Source organism: Alternaria postmessia, assembly GCF_024291825.1.
Source record: "Alternaria postmessia strain BMP 2775 chromosome Unknown scaffold_28, whole genome shotgun sequence".
In the NCBI taxonomy this organism is placed as follows: Eukaryota; Fungi; Ascomycota; class Dothideomycetes; order Pleosporales; family Pleosporaceae; genus Alternaria; species Alternaria postmessia.
This window is the reverse complement of record NW_026260101.1, coordinates 23,195-41,644: the sequence shown is the minus strand read 5'-3', so window position 1 is coordinate 41,644 and position 18,450 is coordinate 23,195. Positions and strand designations below refer to the sequence as shown.

At 52.0% G+C, this 18,450-nt stretch overlaps 4 protein-coding genes across 4 annotated transcripts; 1 reads left to right on the top strand and 3 right to left on the bottom strand.

Annotated features, from left to right (window-relative positions):
* Window positions 1-1,076: 1,076 nt before the first annotated feature.
* J4E82_005330 (uncharacterized protein) lies at window positions 1,077-2,492 on the bottom strand (the record flags this gene model as incomplete). Its single annotated transcript, XM_051731597.1, has 1 exon — window positions 1,077-2,492. The coding sequence occupies one exon, from the start codon at window positions 2,490-2,492 to the stop codon at window positions 1,077-1,079; it is 1,416 nt and encodes a 471-aa protein (XP_051588555.1).
* A 4,887-nt stretch (window positions 2,493-7,379) lies between these two features.
* J4E82_005329 (uncharacterized protein) lies at window positions 7,380-9,824 on the bottom strand (the record flags this gene model as incomplete). The annotated part of the gene is made up of 2 exons (XM_051731596.1): window positions 7,380-7,724; window positions 7,788-9,824. 2 exons carry the CDS (start codon window positions 9,822-9,824, stop codon window positions 7,380-7,382), a joined length of 2,382 nt encoding a protein of 793 aa, XP_051588554.1.
* A 1,796-nt stretch (window positions 9,825-11,620) lies between these two features.
* J4E82_005328 (uncharacterized protein) lies at window positions 11,621-12,580 on the top strand (the record flags this gene model as incomplete). The annotated part of the gene is made up of 3 exons (XM_051731595.1): window positions 11,621-11,656; window positions 11,710-11,724; window positions 11,783-12,580. The coding sequence occupies 3 exons, from the start codon at window positions 11,621-11,623 to the stop codon at window positions 12,578-12,580; spliced, it is 849 nt and encodes a 282-aa protein (XP_051588553.1).
* Window positions 12,581-14,750: 2,170 nt separating this feature from the next.
* J4E82_005327 (uncharacterized protein) lies at window positions 14,751-18,254 on the bottom strand (the record flags this gene model as incomplete). The annotated part of the gene is made up of 3 exons (XM_051731594.1): window positions 14,751-18,041; window positions 18,101-18,169; window positions 18,222-18,254. 3 exons carry the CDS (start codon window positions 18,252-18,254, stop codon window positions 14,751-14,753), a joined length of 3,393 nt encoding a protein of 1,130 aa, XP_051588552.1.
* Window positions 18,255-18,450: the final 196 nt, after the last annotated feature.

Sequence of the window (18,450 nt, the reverse complement as noted above, 5' to 3'; positions counted from 1 at the left end):
GGGTATAGTACAGGAAAGGATGAAGTGTTCGGATCCAGCCGTTCAAATCGAGTTATGCAAGTCAAGTCGGCGCTTAACGAGCATCGTTATGGGCCGTAGCCAAGAAAAGAACTTGATGCAACTGGTTAAGTATAGCAACAACAACAACAACCGAAATCGTAAAGTGAGCCACGCGACAAGGCGAACGAGCAGCGACAACGGGGATAGTGCCGACGCTGCAGCCGTTGCGAGATGTATCCAATGTATACAAGTATCGCATTCTTCGCAACGTGCGGGGTTCGCAAGCGCAGAACAGCAACCGGGATGCGGCAATACTGCCGCTGACAAAGGCACCAAGCTGCATGGAAGATGATGCAGCCGGCAGGCGGGGAGGCGGAATATGCAGAACAGCCGCCGTCTGATAGCACAACCTAGCTGCGGTATGCCAACAAGAAAAATGTTGAAGTCATACTAAGACTCGACTGGGTGTCGATGCGCCGCGATAAAACGCCAGATATAACCAGCATGTTCGATTGCAAAAAGGAAAAGGCCCAGATATGCAGGCTGGAAAGTAGATCGGGGCCTTTCTCAAAGGGGTAGACGGCAGGATCCGGAAATAAACTCCGTGTCCGCAATACTAGCAGCAAATCTGATGTCGTCTTGGGAGCAATCTAGATCCTACTACCAGCAAATAAACACTGGGTCGAAATGCGTATGTGTGTATGTGCAGCTGTGGAAACGCGACATTGCGATGTAATTTCATGAGATGAGGGAAGACGTTCCTTGGGTGGGGTTGCGGGTCCGTGCACTAAGATTTTGAGATGAAGTGGAAAGGCCGGAATTTGGAGGTCTGGAAGTCTCGATGTTCTTTGTCTCATTTCGCTTGCGGATCTGTTGTAAATAATCGCACCTTTTTTGACCTTCTGTCAGCAAGCAGGTTCTTGATGCCCGATTGCCATGCCAACTTCTTCCTTCCTCGCGTTCGCGTTCGCTCGGATGAATTGCAATTGGAAGCGAGCTTATCGAAGGACCGATAGCGATCACAATAGCAACCAATCCGAATTCGAACGGTTGCGATGCTGAAACGACGTCCCAATCTAATGGTCACCAGATTCTCTCTTGGGAGATGACGTATATCCTCGATCCCATTGCTGATGTGTTGCGTATTTTGGTGTTTCAGGTTGAGCAGATGTTGATGTTGGCGCGTAGTTCTGTTGACCGTGGCCTCGGGTACCATCTCGTTGAGGTGATGTTCCATATGTCTGATCAGATTTGGATTTTGCCTTGTCATCTGCATCTCTTGCTTCTTCTGCGATGTCGCCTTGTCGCAGAATTGTCTCATGCGCAAGGCCAGAAACGGTGCCTCGCCGGCTTAGTGAACCACTGGAGCCCTCCGCCGCTCGTGTGGATGCATCTGATCGGTTTCGTGCATGTCCTCTTCGTCCAGGTGTCGATGTTGATGACGACGATATGTGCGAGAAGGACGGCGATGTGTAGGATCCAGGCGCCGATGTAGGCGGCGGTGGAGGGGGGTGAGGGCCTTGAGCCTTGCGCTTCTTTGGGGAGCTGGTGTATTCTAGGTCAGACGCATGCGACGCAGCACGTTGCCGTGACTGGTGAACAGGCGAAGTTTTGTATTTACCTGATGGCGTAGCTGGCGGGTTTCCACTTGCACTCTTTTGTTCCGAAGACGATGATGGTGGTACCCAATGATGAAAATATATGGAAGGGGAGGACTGCTCTTGTTGTTGTGTTTGTGTCTGCTGCAGTTGCTGCACACCTGCTGGGGCCGCAGGAGGTTGCTGAACAGTCATCTCGTTGGTAGTCAACCTGGGCAATTGTGACTGAGGTAATGAGCGTTGGGCTGTTGCGGCAGGACCACCAAGACCAGCTTGTGCGGCTCTTGAGCGCGGTGATGTTTGTCCACCAGTGTAAGCACTGGTAGAGAGTGGAGCATGCTGAATTTGTGTCTGTAGAGGCTGACCGGGTAGGACTGACGTCGGAGGCAATATCGTTGTTGGAGGTTGCGCCTGACCAGCATACACTGCTGGTTGTTGCTGTCCAATTAATCGTGGGTCCCTTCGAAGATCTGGAGAAAGTTGTGCCTGAGCCTGAGCCTGCGCTTGTTGGTGAGCAGCTTGAACTTGAGTAGTATACTGTTGTATCCACTCTGCACTGATGTTTGCAAGGTTGCCTCCTCCGATGCCAGCAAAGATTATTGGTACTAGGTGAGGCGGTACTCCTCCCTGCATAGATTCTCGAAGCATAGACTGTTCGACCTTGCGTTGCTCCAGTCGCAACGTTTCTTGTCGTGTCTTTTCCTCCTCTTGCTTGCGTCTTTCTTCTTCGGCCTTCGCCGCTAGCCAATTCTTCATTCCATCTTCGGCACCTTGCCACTGCGAAGGTGCTGGAGGTAACTGGCCTAATGACGACGACATCGATGGAGGTCCTCGAGCCGGATCTGGTAGCGTCATCGCCGAAGGAGGAGGAAGTCCTCGGTGAGGTGTGCCCATGTTGTGAGAGGAGTTGACTTCCTGTGCAGGTGGGGATAGCCCACGATGATGCCTATTTGAGTATCGAGCAGCCGTGGAAGAAGAAGAGAAGGCTGGTGAGTAGGCATGGGGTTTGAATTCGAAATCGGACTTGACCGGGTTAGAGAGTGTGAGCAACATGGAGGAAGGTGGAGCCGGTGTGGTAGATGTGGTAGGAGCAATTCAACATTGAAATGAGTCGTTGGGTGGCGCCAAAACTCGTAGGTCCGGAAGGAGAAGGAACAGTGTACATACTTATTCACCAGAGTACGTTTTACCGGGACCACCATCCACAAATGGCCCGGGATGGGATCGTAGCCGTTGCCTTAGGGCCTAGGCTTAATATGTCCCTGGCAAAGTAGCCCCGATTTGATTCGCGGCCAAAGCAGGGCGACAAAGAGCACAGGAAGAGTAACAGGCGAAGCTGCATGCAACGAAGATCAAGCCCCGTAGAAGCTCGCGTGGGCCGGCGTGGTCGATCAAGTCCAGATTGGAGAGAGGCAAGTGAAAATGGGCAACGGTGGCGAATGGTGTACGAGAAGGGAAGAGGGCCGACTGGGATTGGACCAACCGACGGGGGTGACGGCCGCAAAGGCTTGAGAGTAGCACGAGCAAACGGCAGGCCGTACGTCAATGACGGGCGATATGTGGCGTTCGACAGGCGAAGGTGGGAGGGGACCTTTGCAGGGATATGCATGAAACGGGATGGTTGTCAGCAAGTGCAATGTTGTTAGAAATGGTAGTGCGCGTTCTTGTAGTCCCACCATGTGACGCGCCTGGAGAAGGACTCCGGCTGATGCAAACTCTGGTAGCGGTTCCCACTTGTGGCGCTGGCATTTGCCGCAAAACTACTTACGTCCCGTTTGCCAGCCAAGCAAGTTCAGCTTGAAAGCAGCGACGGTAGTTTGATAATACATTGGCCTGAAGCTAGACATAAAGAGTTGGCGTCGCGGATACTTCCACATTGGCCTCGATCAACCCATGGCCCCCGTATGCTGTAGAGCAGACAAAGTGAAGCTCAGACACACCAGGTGCTACCGGCTTGTGCTGTACAATGACAACGAATGAGCCCGAAGACTTCGGCATCATTCTGGTCGTACTGGACCGCTCGCATGTTGCTGTCGTAAGGCCGCAGCTGATGACCGCAAATTGGATTACAATGCCTCGACTAGGCAAAATGGCATCAGGCACGCATTCGGTAATTAGTTGTGCAGCTCTGCTCTGGACCACCTTCGCTGCTGGGTTCATGGTATCTGTGCCTGTGGCTGAACGCGAGGCTCAAGGCATGTGGACTGGATGGCGTGGCCTGGGATTCTGAGCCGTGCGCTAACACCAGCCAGCAGGGTCAAACGTCCGGGAGGAAGCGAGCGCAAGATTACCGCTGCCCGGATTGTGAACTGGCTCAACCTAGCTCGTCCAGGTCGCATGATAGGAAATGAAGGGTCGTCACCATCGTCAGACCTCAGCCATGTAATATCCCGAAGTGGAAACGTGAAATGAGATTTTCGTGTTCTAAGAGCCGCCGTGCTTCATGACGAAACCTTGGAATTGGTGGAAATGTAGCCTGTGGCCCTGTTGCAGAACCTGTTCCGAGTTTAGTGTAATGCCCGAACAAGTATACACATGCCGTCATAGCGTCAACGGCTGAGGGTGCTTTGATGAAAAGCACAATGGTGGCACGGAGCAAGGGACCGTCTTCAACCTGTCAGCCTTGGGGGACCCCTCCGGATCTACATAGCGTGACAGACAGCATGCTCAATCGATAAGAGGAACGATCATCGAGCCGACGCAACCTTGAAGACCCGGGAGAGTGTCACTCCGAGGGTGCTGGAGATGCGCGTAGAGGCAGCCAATGTGTTGATCCTCGCGTGCGCGCTGCTCTCCGTGTGTATGCTTGTGCAATTAGCGACACGCCAGCACTGACGGTGCGTTCCCACCATAGCCCGTAATGTCAACGCAGATGACAGCTCGCAAGCCATCCTTGGGAAGGGACGGGTTAACAGACGCGGCGTTGCGCAATGCCCGAGCGCCTGGCGCTGGCTCGAACGATCGACTAGAAACGTAAATTTCCGCGTCGGCGCGTAAGCTATACCTATCCTGCTCATGCAGCGGATCTACGTGAAACTCGCGGCGCACCGGATCTGTACGAAGGATCTTTGAGTATGATTTCCGGCCCCGGCTGGCTAGTCCTTAGGCCCAATCAAATTCATTTTGAGCTGCTTAGCATCATAACAGCAGTCGAAATGGGGATACCATGGCGAAATTGCTGTTGACAACACGTCGTCCTTCTGGGGCACGAGATACGGTTGTGGAGAAAAAGCTCTGTTGTCTTGACAAATTCGACAATTTCTCGACTTGAAACTGCCGAACTGGTAATGTAGGAGTAGGAATGGGTTCAGTAATCATGTTGTCATAACGGTTCTGCTTCTTCTGGACAGGACGTCGTAAAGGTGCGTATGCGAAACCGATGACAATGTGTGCCTCAAACAATACGCGGAAAGGGTCCGGCAACGGTCCGGGTGTAGGGATGGCTTTTGATACCCATTTTGTATAGCCTCCTCTCCACATACCAGGATTCCAGCTAAACCACGTCGGTGTAGTCAACGTTGAGGCATGTGTTGACTATCCAAAAGAACATGCACATTCTTGGGGATGGCCGATAAACGTTGGGACTTAGCATGGCGGCTTAAACTAACGATGCACTGGCAAAGCATGTTGTTCCTGCTGTGCAAGAAGAGCCAAGCGTCTCCGATCGTGGAAATGATGGGGCTTGCAGTAGGGATGAATAAAAGCAGAAGTAGCATATGCAGTTCAACTCAAGTTCGGGCATTAGCTCTGCTGGATCGTGGCCTGATGCCATTATCGGAGAGTCGGAGTGAGGGCTAGCCGCGAAGCTGGTGCTAACGCACTCCTGCAGCAGTAGTCAGTGGACAAGAGGAGCCGGTGTAGTAGTCCCTATGATCGCGATGCCTTGCGGCCAACAAGACAGAGCCAGGCGGGTAGTCGCTGAAAACTGCACAAGACGCACGTAAGCTGCAATACCGTGGACGATCTGTCGTCTCCGTTGTGTAGGCTATTGGACCCGTCGCTAGTCAGCCGATTAGTGTACCAAGATGTGAATGACTACCCACCGGCTAGTCTTTCATGGTGTAAACCTCCGACAAAACTTGCACCCTGCCATCGCTTGCCTTTCCTAAGTTGACTGGAGTAAGTGGCGTAGTCGCGGGAAGGGTGTGTCAACCTACACATGGTCGATTTCTAGATCGAGCGAACATGTTGCTGATCTTCGCTTCACATTTAGAAAATCAGACCACAGATCAGCGTCGTTGATCAAACCGGCTCTTGCACCTGCAAAGCGAAGACGCGACACGCTGTCCTCCCGTTCGGAGTAGCCGACTGTAACTCAGGACGGAAGCAGATAGTCGAGGCAGTTGCCCACTTGTGACAAGACGGTAGTTGAGGGAGGCAAAGTGTACGCGTAGTGGGGAGGCGAATATACTAGTCGAGGCAGGAGGTAGCGATGGTTCGCCACCCAAATCGGCATCTGTGACTTCCTCATCGGGAGCCATCGCAACTCTACCCGGTGCACATGGCTATTTTTACCGGCACAGCATACACACACTCGTTCTTGGGCAATACATTCTCACCCAGCATGAGTGTTGATCGTGTATTCTTCCACCCATTAGGCTGTGCGTCGGTTGGAGTTATTGCCCGAATGCAGCACCTCTGCCTCACTTTTCCTCTACCCGTGTGGCTTCGGCCTTTTGTAATCGACTTAGAAAGAGGGATGTCTACCAAAATTATTAGGTTTCCATATGAAAAGACTCATCACGTGCTCCGCTACACCTGCGAGTTTTGAATCTTGCTTGGGTTGTTATTGTAGAGGTTCCCGCGTCTTTGGAAGATCGTCCGTCCACCTTCCTGGTTTCTCTCCCTTCCCGTACGTGGAGCCACAATCCGACCGACCCAGCAATACTCCCTGTTACCCGTCGCCGCAGTCCGTCCGCCGGCTGTCTGTCACCCGCCAAAGAAGCGATGATCACTTATACTTGGTCACAAATGAGTGATGCCATGCTGATCTTGCACGAAAGGGTTATTATTGTTTGCAAATCTCTTACTCTTCCAGAAGCTTCTGATGTTCGAGAACATGTTCTTCGATTTGGTCACTAGCCTGATAATTTCCATGCTTGTGGGAGATTAACTATTATATTACTACATTTAGTCAGAATTATGCTGGATATATGTGATGACGATATTCCCTATATCGTTCGACCGGTGAAAATGCAAACAAGAAAAAGGAAGCAAGAGGTATCTTGATGAAGAGGCATTCCATGCATGCGCCGACGTTTGAGGCTATCCTCAGAAGTAACAAAAGAAAAGGTGCCACCACGGCACACAACCCAACCATCAGGTCAAAGGATGCTCTCCCGAAGCATGCCTGGCAGAAACGTGGCCCAAACGTGGGCGAGTCAGGCATTCCTCATACTATGATGATGGTGGTGTCATCCACGTTGCACCACTAAAAGACGCCTAAAGGGCAAATAGGAAGTGATGTGTCGCGGGTAAAACCTGGAAAGCGTAGGTGGTATGGCCTGGAAAAACAAAACAAAATTCATGATGCCGCAAATCTTGGGAAACGTGCCAGCCACGTTATAGCCATGCGACCGATGGAACACCATCGCAAGCCACCCATCTGGAAAAGATCGACCGTTGGCTGCTGGAAATGGTATGGAAGAAGAGATGTTCGGTTGGATGTGATGCCGTGTTTGGTGGTGTACCAAGCTCCAACTTGCAACGCGCCCGCTTGCAAGATCGCGCGCTTCCGCCAGGTCGGTGTCAAGTTCCAGGATTCCGGAGCGCCAGCCTACCTTAAGCATTGGCTCGCTTCTTCCGCATCTTGTATTCAGCCTTCGCCACGCGCATCAACAGCTCTTCGTCTTTAATAGGGATCCAAGAGGTCAACACCTTCATCGCGTTCTCGAAGTCTGAGTCCAGCAAGATCTCTCTCGTCGCATCAATAAGCGCAGCCGATGTAGCATGTAACACATCCATATCTCCACTGAACTTGGACGTCGGCGAGTTGGAATGAGACTTGTCGCCCAGTAGCATGAACACGTCCCAGACGCGTAGCTGAGCGGGGAAAGGTAACGAATAGTTGAACAGCGTCAGGTACCACCGGGTACCGTACGCGGTCGAGCTAATGCCAAGATCAATCTACAAAAGAGTTTGATTAGCACACACACCAAGACGTCAGCCTCTCCAGTAGTAGTGACTTACTAGCTTCTTTGCGACATCACCTCCGCACAGCCAGTTCAGCTCAAAGTCATCTAGAGCCTCCATGAGTCCTTCAAAACCAGCTTCATAGAGTCTTTCCATGCCTCGAAGCTGCCACAACCGCACTAGCATGACGAAAGCTCGGTCCTCTTCGTAATAGCAAAGAAGCGTTGCGGTTAGTGCAGCCATGCCTTGGACATAGCCAGTTTCAGGCAAGTACAGTGACATCGCATGCAGTACGCGGAATAGAAGTCGCTGGCCTCCACGGTACCGCCGCCGAAACATGATATGCCTGTTGATAGTGCGAGGTACATCAACATCAATCTGCACGTCCTCTGCAGAGCTCTCCAGCTGGAGTTCGTAAAAGCTTTCGATGAGCTCCTCTTCTGTTGGACTATTTGCGTCGGCTTTGGCACTCGCAGCAAGGAATGAGTACCACGCAGTCGCCCTCCAGCGATCAGGTATGCCCTTCCATGTGCGAGAGATGACCTTGGGGTCTTTGGTATCGAATTCAAACAGCATGCCCCCCTTATCTGCCCCCGCTTTGACAACCTTGGCCATCTTACGCCATTTTTCGTTGCGCTCGATTTCCTTTGCTCTCATCGCCTGTGCAGCCCTTCCTCCTTCTTGCTGTTCCGCAACCTCGGCTAGACCGGGCGGTAGCTTGAGCATGTCACTCGCCTCGTCCCTCAGCCTGCGGTCTCGATTATGGGGTAACCTGTTTGTCGCGTGTCGCAGGGGCCTGTGACTGCTGTGCGTATCTGAAGTGCGACCTGAGAAAATCGATCTGGCGGGTCTTGAAGATTTGCCAGAAAGCCGCCGCTTAGGTGAGCCTGAGCGTGGGTCTACAGAACGAGTAGAGCGAGCTCTCGATGCGCTGCGCCCTAGACGCCGTCGTCTAGGCTCTTCAGACAGCAGTTGTAGTGTTGTAGTGACTCGCTGCATGCGGGGCACGTCGGGTCCGTCTGGGCCGTCGGCGTCGGATTTCGACTTTGTCTTTTTAGGTATGATGAAACCGTATCGGTCGACCTCTCCACCGTCAAGATCCGCCCAGTCCTCGAGTCCACCGGCTGCCTCTGTAGGTTCTTTGACTATCACACTCCCGTGTCGTGAGCTTATGAGTGAACTTGTGTCCTCGTTGCCTTCCACGAGCACCGACGAACCATTAGCTGGGGTGTTGGTAACAGCGCTGCTCCCCAGGTAGCTGTTCTGAACACTGCTTGTCTCCTCCTCGGGTGTATCCCAATTGACAGCACTCTCGTTGCCATGCATGTACATGCAGCGAACTTTGCGCGACAGTGTCATCTCATCGGCTGATAGTACTCGGTGGTTCGTTGATCGTGCGCGGGTCGAGTAACGTGAGGTGGATCGCGGTGAGAGGTGCTTCGTCGCGGGTGTGGGTGAGGGTGAAGGGTCCTGCTTGGGTGATTCATTTGGTTGCGCCTGCTCCTTCTGTCGCGGTGGTGTGCTTGGTGCGGGCGCGGCTTCCACAAGGAGGTCCATTTGTTTGCTTCGCCTGTTTACCTTCTTGCCACCCAACATCATGCTGCCTCGCTTGGAGAAAGATATCTGCGCGTCCGAAGAGAAGTCGTCGAAGCTGCCTGTAGGAATGTACGTGTCTAGGCCAGGGAATTCGGCCTCTTGCTCGCGTGTGGCATCGTCTAGTGAGCAACGTCGTTGTGACGCATGGCTCTTGGGACCTGAGGAGCGTTCATCCTGCACTACAATAGCAGGCAGACTCGGCGTCTTGCGCAGGCTAGTAGGTGAGGGCGGTTCGTTGGTGGTAGTGCCATTGGAGGGTGCTAAGGCCGAATCTCTGCGGTCGTCGTCCTCGTTCAGTAGCGTCCGCTTCAAGGAGAAAGCTCGAGGTCCGGGTGAAGTGCGTGGTCGGCGGACATTGGTGAGCCACGATCGTGATGCGGGGCCCTTGGTCGACGAGATGCTGTGTGCATTCGAGGGAACCGGCGACAACTGATTCGAGGCCTCGGACGTCTCCACCGCGGCGTGACCAGCGGAGTTTCCAGCCTCATCTCTCATCATGTGAGGCGCAGGCAGGTCCTGGTCATAGAGTCGGTCCCTGGAGAGAATAGCGGCTGGCAAAGCGAAATGAAGGGAAATGAAAGGGTGTGGGCGAGACGGCAACCTGCGACTCTGATTTCCAAAGTGCAGCGGCGAAGGTATGCCGGGCTATGTTTGCACAGAGTAACAACGTCAATGCTATGGACAAATGGTGCAATTGAAAAGCAAAGACCTATGCGACGACTATGGGATCAAAAAAGATCCCGGCATGGCTTGACTTGACTGGGGAAAAGGGGCGTCGCTATCAATCGGGTCGTGGGTCGCATGCCTTCTCCAGACTTGTTGCCGGCCGGAGATTGCCCAGATGCTCAACGCGCCCCGTAGAAGGGTGACGCCTGCTCACTTGACCGGCCCGTACTTGCCTCAACCACGACATCCCATATTTCTTTGTCCCTCACCGCATCGCGCCCTCACACCTCTTGGGTTTTGCACTCTGCGCGCTTTCTGGGGACATGATGCGTAGACACCTCTGTTCCTGCAATCACGCTCAATATGCCCCGCTGAAGCGTCGCGACACCCCACAAAAGCCAAACCCCCGGCGACGATCGCTGTTCCACGCGTCAATAAACTTTCCGGTCATGGCTCCTCAAAGCGGATGCCGACTAACAAATCCCAACGTCATATTCTAGCTGAGCTGCTATCGTATCAGTTGTCATACGACGCAGACTCAAACAGAGCAAGAGCTGGATAGACAACACGCCCTTTACTCGGGTGGCACAGGCAATCACAGCGTTCTCGTGCTTACCACGCTGACATCCACGCAATCTGTACTCTAGCCCAACACACCAAGGGCTGTCCTCGTTATGGTCGCCTTAAGGGGAAGGTGCTCTCTAGTTTCCCTCCCTTGCATACTGCCACTCAAACCCTCACCAGTACGCTCGGCCAGTGTACCAGTCTCACAAAATGCTGCGCATATTTGTACCCCAACAGTACGTCTTCTGGTCGAAACAAGAGAAAGCACAAAGTATTTCGCCAGGTATACACATATCATGTTGAACTGAGCAGTCGTACTGAGCCCTGAGAGCAATGAGCGTTTTTCGCGGAGGCTCGGAGAGCCTCGTAGCTATGATAGAACTCATACGAAACCCGCCAATATGCGAGTTTTACTTCTGGCTACACCTCGCTTATGTTCGCATATTGCAGCAAACCTCTGCTGGGTCTGATTCCTGACGATCAAGACATGCAGAAAGACCATCAGAAATCGAAGAGAATCTTGTTTCACCCTGAATATCTCCGTAAAGCCCTTCTCACTCGACCGTCAGGCTCGATGCAAGCACACATGCCTCCACTGATGCTGATGCTGGGTTAAATTGTGCTATCGCCATCTGGATGACTGACTCAGACTGATAGCGCCTTTTTCCGACTAACGTAAGCAGTGGGCGGTCCTGTTGGTCGCGTTATGATATCACTCGTCTGCATCGGTCATCGTAGCCTGGCTCTAATACGAACATGTCGTTCTCAACTTCGACCAACCAAGTCCATTCTCACTTCCAGATTTATCCAACGGATAACCGGTGCCGCAAAAGAAGCCCCACTCTAGAACTGTGAGTCGTGGGGCGTGCAAGTAGCTACCCCTCATCGCTTTTCAGCGTGTCGTCAGTGTGTGGCTATGTGTCGATATCTAACTGCGGGGAACATGCGACAAGCGTCACACGACTGGCAGTCAGCGAACCTTGTGTAAAAAACATTGGCGCGAGAGCACATAAACCTAGAGTGAATGCCTCACCTGGACGTGTCTGGACAAAGGGCTACCCGTGATGGCATCCTTAGATTTGATCAATCAGGCTCCTGTGGTATGCGACTAAAGCTTCTTGGGACAGAGAACACAACTAATGACCACATCCAGGGAACTAAACTCTGGGTATGACTCTTGGCGGCATCCTCACCAACTACACTCACCCTAACACTACTGTCTTTAGATCCTCCATCTTGGTATACTCGAATGTGATGATGGCTGGTTCATCCGTGCAGCAAACGCCTCCTCCCTATCTAACCCCAATCCCGTACACAAGCGCCGCAGACTTGTCATGCTCGGTATCCTTATCGAACATCCGACTGAAGGCCTCATCCTATACGAAACTGGCGGTGGAGAAGACTACCCCAATCTCGCGGGTACACACGTTCAAGACGTCTTCTCACGAGTCGACTACGACAAGTCTATGAATCTTGACGAACAAATCGCCTTGACCGGCCACAAGATTGAAGACGTCAAGATGGTCATCATAGGGCACTTGCACCTCGATCATTCTGGCGGCCTAGACCATTTTAGAGGCAAAAACATACCCGTTCACGTTCATGAGCTCGAACTCAAACACGCCTTCTATAGCGTCGCTACCAAGACCGATCTTGGCGTTTACCTCCCTCATTACCTTACTTTCGATATCAACTGGGTTCCCTTCCATGGCGCATACTATGAGATTGCTCCTGGCATCAACTTGCACCATGCACCTGGACACACACCCGGACTAACGATCATGCAGGTGAATTTGAAGGAAAGCGGGACCTGGATCTTCACGAGTGATCAGTATCACGTCAAGGAGAACTTTCAGGACAGTATACCACAAGGCTGGTTAGCAAGAGATCACGATGCGTGGGTTAGGAGTCATCAGATGATCAAGGGGTTGCAGAAGAGAACGAATGCGAAGGTCTTGCTGGGTCATTGTTTGGACACGATTAAAGAATTGGGTGTTGAATTTGCCCCTACGACTTACAAGTGAGGTTGTGAATGGGGTAAGTTCAGCGAAAGGCGTTGGCAAGGTACGACCAGACTGCTTACCACATCGTGCTGTTGATTACATTCAAATTTCAGACCTTGTACCATTTTCCGAAAAATTCTCTCATATCCCTCACCATCTCCTCCGGACACTCCATGCATGCAAAATGTCCTCCATGGTCATGATCTGTAAAGCCCGTTAGCATATCCCAACTTTCCATCATCCCTCATCAAATCTCATCCTATCTCATTTGATTCCACACGAAACACGTTGGGGATGCCGATCGCACACATGACATACCTCTGAAAAACTTCAGATCCGTACATGTAGTCTCGACACCACTTTTGGGCGCAGGAAAAGCATCGTAGGGAAACGTGCTCACGCCCAGAGGCACGCGGATCAGGTTTTCTTCTTTGGCGTCGAATTTGGTGTACATTTCGTGACGCACATTGTTGTAATAGGATAACATACCTGTGGTATGCTTGTTAGCACGGCGCATGTGGCGAGGAAGGAAGCAGAAAAGAAGATAAACGTACTCGTCATGACACTTGGCGGCGTGAAGAAATACAACGAAAGCGTCGTGCAAAGATCATGTAGCCACTGCTCGTTAACGAGTGTCGCTGTGCCTAAACTTGGATCAGCAAGTTCATTGTATTTTTCACCAAAGAACATCATGATCCCGACGGGATTATCTGTCGTGTTTCTTGTGTTAGCCTGCGATTACTCAAACACCATGGTCGCTGGCGTACCGTTGAAGGCCACGCCAATAGTCTGCGGTCGTGTTCTCATCTCAATCGCATACCCCATATGCGTCTCATTTAGCGGCTTCCCTAGAAACCACTCCGCTCTCGCTATCCCCTTCTTTTCTTTCTCCGTTAGGCTAGTGCCTTCTGGGGGTGCGCCAGGACACATGTTCGTGTGCACTGCTTTGCAGTTGGGATACCGACCAGAGCCAAGTTCGCGGACGACCCAGTGACCCCAATCTCCGGCTTGGGCGGCGTAGGACGTGTACTGTTGGAGGTGGTGTTCGTCAATGGAAGAACTCATAGTAGGAGTGCGGTTGTATGGCATAGACAGTGAGGAAAACGTACACCAAGTCTCTTCATCAACTCATCGAACAACCTCGCAGTATCCTGCAAGGTATGTCCCCTCGGTGGACCTTGCGACCAGCAATACCCTGGTAGCGACGGGACAACGAGATCGAAAGCTGGTTGTGTATCGTTTTCAGGATTCAATAGGGGTTGCATTACGTTCTGGAACCTACACTCTTCTTGTTAGTCCACAGGACAGATCTCTCAAGTATCCTCAAAGACAATACCATGAGATAACATCAGCAGTAGGGCCGGTAATCAAAGAGAGGAAGTAATGACATACTCAAACCATGTTCCTGGCCACCCATGAACCAACAACAACGGCACCGCATCCCTTCTCTCCACCTTCTGATGTATAAAATGTATCTTTAACTCCTCGATCTCAGTCGTAAAATGGTTCCACTCATTAATCTGCTTTTGTGCTCTCCCCCAATCAAACTTGTTGAGCCAGTGATTGTACAATGTCTGTACCCACTCGAGTGATGGTCCATAGTCCTCGCCGGCATCAGGTACAATGGGTTGGGTAGGCAATCTTGTATCGGCTAGCTTGCGAAAGAGGCGATCGACTTCTGTTTGGGGGATAGTGGAGTCGAAAGGTTTGATTTCAGAGGGCATCGTGTGATATTTTGTTACTGCGCTTGTGTGGTAAGAGTGAATGACTGGTGTAGCGAATTGGATATGGATTGTATTTACGTCAGAAGTATAAGCGGTAACCCCGCATGTCGATCCGTACGATGCTTTCGATGGTATTGACATAGCTTGGTTCAGATTACTTAGCACGATGTCATGGCGTCACTTGGTTGTCATATGCAGGGACTAGTGGTGCTAGCCTAATGCGAAATGACCATCGTGAGTTCTACTGAGTGGTGATGGGATGGTATGCTCGAACTAGGTACTACTGATAAGTATACCAATCTCGGCAGAAAAAGATGGATATAGTGAAATTCAACAGACTGTGGTTCGATTCGTCGACTGTATAGCAGATGATGTGGCCTGGATGTCGACAATAGTTTCAAGTCTCCAGCAAAATTCATGATACCACGACGATTTCCAGCCCCATCTAAAAGCTCCACGTCTGACCTCTACTTCTTCTTCGAGCCTCTGCCGCCTCTCGCACTCTTCTTCTTTCCCTTCGCAATATCGGCACCCCGGCGGCCACCGGCAATCATGACTCGTACCTTGCTAACAGGCACGACGCCCACGACCTCTGTCTCTTTCCACCCTCGGATCAGCTCAATCTCCTTGGGCCAGATACGCTCGACGTCCTGACTGTTCTTGTCGATTATCTTTGCGTCCTTTCCGGCATGATCCCAGATAGAGAGGACCTCTTTGACGGCTTTACCTCGTTTGGTGGAGCCAGGCTGGATCTTGGCTTTGTATTTGTAGGTGGAAAGAGCAGACCAGGGAGCACATACGGGAATGGCGGTGAGCAATTCGTCATTTGGTAATGGTCGGCCTGTGAATGCGTCGAGGTTCTGCAAGTTCGTCTTGAGGACTTCATCGCCCTCGTCGTCTTCTTCGGCGTTCTCCAAGGCGCGTAGACGAGCTTCTTCAGCAGCCTTGCCTGCGGCTTGCGCACGTAAATGTTGGTCTCGACGGCGTTGCTTGTCAGCCAGCGCCTGCTCTTCTTTCTGACGCTTTTCTTGAGCGGCAGCCTCCGCAGCCTGCTGCCCAGACTTGGAACCCAAGAGACGCATTGCTAACTCACGGTCCTCCTCGTCCTGTGCAGCGTACTTTGCGGCCTGCTTCTTTGCTTTCGCACGTTTGCCTCGGGGCAAGGGAGCATTCTTTGGTTTCGTACTCTGCGTTGTTACGGTACCGGGTGCCTTCGGAGGGCTCTTTGCGTTGCCCTCTTCATCTGAAGAATCCTCTTCTTGACCAGCACCGTCAGCTGTAGGCCCAGCGTCAGACGGAACTTGGGGTAAGTCTTGGAGTTGACCTTTCCTTGCTAGGCGACGTTCTCGTGCAGATAGTTGTCGCTTTCCAGTAGATTTCACAGTCTGTTCGGTATCTGCTACCGAGCCTGCGTCTTCTTGGGGTTCTTCATTCACAGCAGAACCATTTTTGCCGCCAGACATGGCATACTCGTCGCCATCCTTGGTGGTGGCTAGCTCATCTTCCTCGTCTGAGTCGTCTCTCGCATCTGCAGTCCTAGACTGGAGAGGATTGCTCCTAGGCGCTGCGGCTTCAGATTCAGCGTCGCTCTCTTCAGTCTGTTCCATCTTTGCATCAGGGAAGTCGTCTTCCGAATCTGAGTTAATCTTTGCGTCTGGAAAATCATCCTCGTCATCACTGTTGTCAGTCTTGGACGCGTCTGCAGCTTTCGAGTCATTCGCGGGCTCGTCGACCATCTCCGCGGCAGAAACTGCTGTCTCTTGCACGCGATGTTTGTGGTGGTTGGCCTTGCTGGAATCGCTGATCTCGAACATGACAGCAAGACCTACGACCAGCTGAGCTGGTGGTAGGAATTCCTTCTTGCCCTTGACGTTGAACATACCGGCCGGGAGGAACTCGCCCGTCTGTCCAGTCTTGCTGACCTGATCGCTACGAACCCACCAAGCTGACATGACAGCCTTTGAGTCCCATGCGTCAGATGTACAAATGCAGAGGTTGCCGGCTTGCGATAGTGTCGAAGGAGGGATGGGGGCATCTGGAGTATCTGGCTTGTTCTTGATGATCATTGGCATCGCTCCTTTGATATCTGCATGAACGTATACATCTCCTTTTCGTAAGAAGCGTCGGTAGATAATTTCGTTCTGCTGAGCATCCTTTCCTCCGAGGACCAAGTAGCCATCCGAAGAGATGAAGTATATGTATTTCTCGAACCACTGCTGCTTGCGCACTGGTCTTAGTACCTCTTTCTCTTGTTTCAAACCCTTCTTCAGGTCCTCTGCAACTTTCTTCTCATGGCTCTTCAACGCTCTGGTCGATGCTTGCAGGGTGCGATCTTCTTTGTCGGCAGCTGTCTTCTTCTGATCAAAGTATTCGGTCGAGTTCGCCCATGCACTCAGAGCTAGGTCGATATCGATAGCCAGTTGAGGCCGAGTGGACACGGCCGGGGTAGGAGCCTTTTTCTTAGGCTTATCATCCTCGTCTTCTGTATCCTCACTGACAGAGCTTGTCTCGTTACCCTCGTCTTCATCGTCTTGACCCTCCTCCCAGTTAGTCTCGTCGAGTAGCAGCGTGACAGTGTTCTCGTGCAACTTGAGCGGTAACTTGATGAGTTGCGCGACCGCATTTCCAGAGTTTTGTTCACGCTCAATCAAGCGCGCAATATCGACCCAATCCATGCCTTGTCTGATCAATCCGTTGACAGCCTCAGTAGCTTCGGTAACACGATGCACGTTTGCCAATATCGCTTCTGCCTTCCGGAAGTTGAGATCCTGCACTTGCTGCAATCCACCGATTCGATCTTCATGCTCCTTGCGCGCCTTCTCTAGCTTCTTCTTGGCCTGTTGTTCGCGTTCTGTCAACTTGGACTCGAGCTTTTGTCCTTCTATCGAGGAGAAAAACTCGTCTACCGCCTTGTTGAAACCATCAAACTCCAAGAATGTATAGTCGGAGTTTTCAAATTGGTGCGGACGGAAGGGATGGAAATCGTCGTAGAGAAGTTTGGACTTTTCAGAAGCCTCGTCATCGGCCGTAGATGCGGATGGGTTTGGCTTGGCTAGAATGTAGCCCTTGATCTGATCTGGCGTCGAGACCTCGTCGGTGATGTTCCTTGCATTCTGTAGGATCTCTACGAGACTGCCTAGGAGATTGTCATCAGCGAGTACCTCCTCAGGCTTGAGAGTCGAATCGAAGTTTGCGATATGCAGCGCATGGTCTACTAGCAAAGGGGGACATTCGGTAATGGAAACGGCCAGCGCCTTCCTCAAAGAGTCCTTGCCTGCTTTTTTCGCCTTCTTCCCTGTCGCTGCAGGCTGATCCTGTTGTTTATCAACCGCCTTCTGCAACCCTTGGCGCACGCGCTCCTTTGTAAGCTCCGGGGCACCGCCGTAGTTCTGCCGTAGGGTCAAGTTGTACTTTAGACCGACCCTCAGTCTCTCATGTTCCTCGCCTTCGTCTACGTTCCGCAAAAGAGACAAGACGTTTAAGTCGGCATCTGTCAGCACGATGTTGCCGCCAGCGTAGAACTCCAAGTACAGCCTGTATAAGCCATCGGAGAATTGGAACTCGAGAATGCGGTCGGTACCAATCTGGCTGATTGAGGTGATCCGCCTTGTTTTCAGGTATTTGCGCAGCTTTGCGACAAAGCTGGAAGGCGCGGCGGCTGTAGTTCGCGCATATTCGGTCAAGTGGCAGCGAAAGCCAGAATCGATAAGTAGCTGTTCGCGGTGGTCGGGCTTGTGGAATTTGATGAGGAAGATTCTCTGTTTGAGTGTCAGTAAGAGGGCTAGGCTGCATGGATAGTAAGTAGTTGGATGCATACAGAGCTTAGGTCATAGACGTTGGTGACTCGCAACGAGGTGAGTTTTGCGGATAGCTCATGGGCTATGACCTGTTCAATTGTTAGCAAGTTGTCATTTGGCCGACAGCATGAAGTTACCCACCTTGACGTCCAAGCTGGAAAACCTCTGCTTCATGGTGATGTCGTGTGCAGAGTCTGTGGTTAGTGGGGTTGGCGACTGTTGGTGGGCTGCGGCGATGACGAAGGTGCGCAAGTAGCGCGATTGCAAGGGTCATGGAAAATGGACGTGGTTCCTGGCCTAACGCTTACTAACCGCCTTGTTCACACGTACGTAGCAGACATGACAGGCGTCTGTTGAAGGCGTCAGTAGA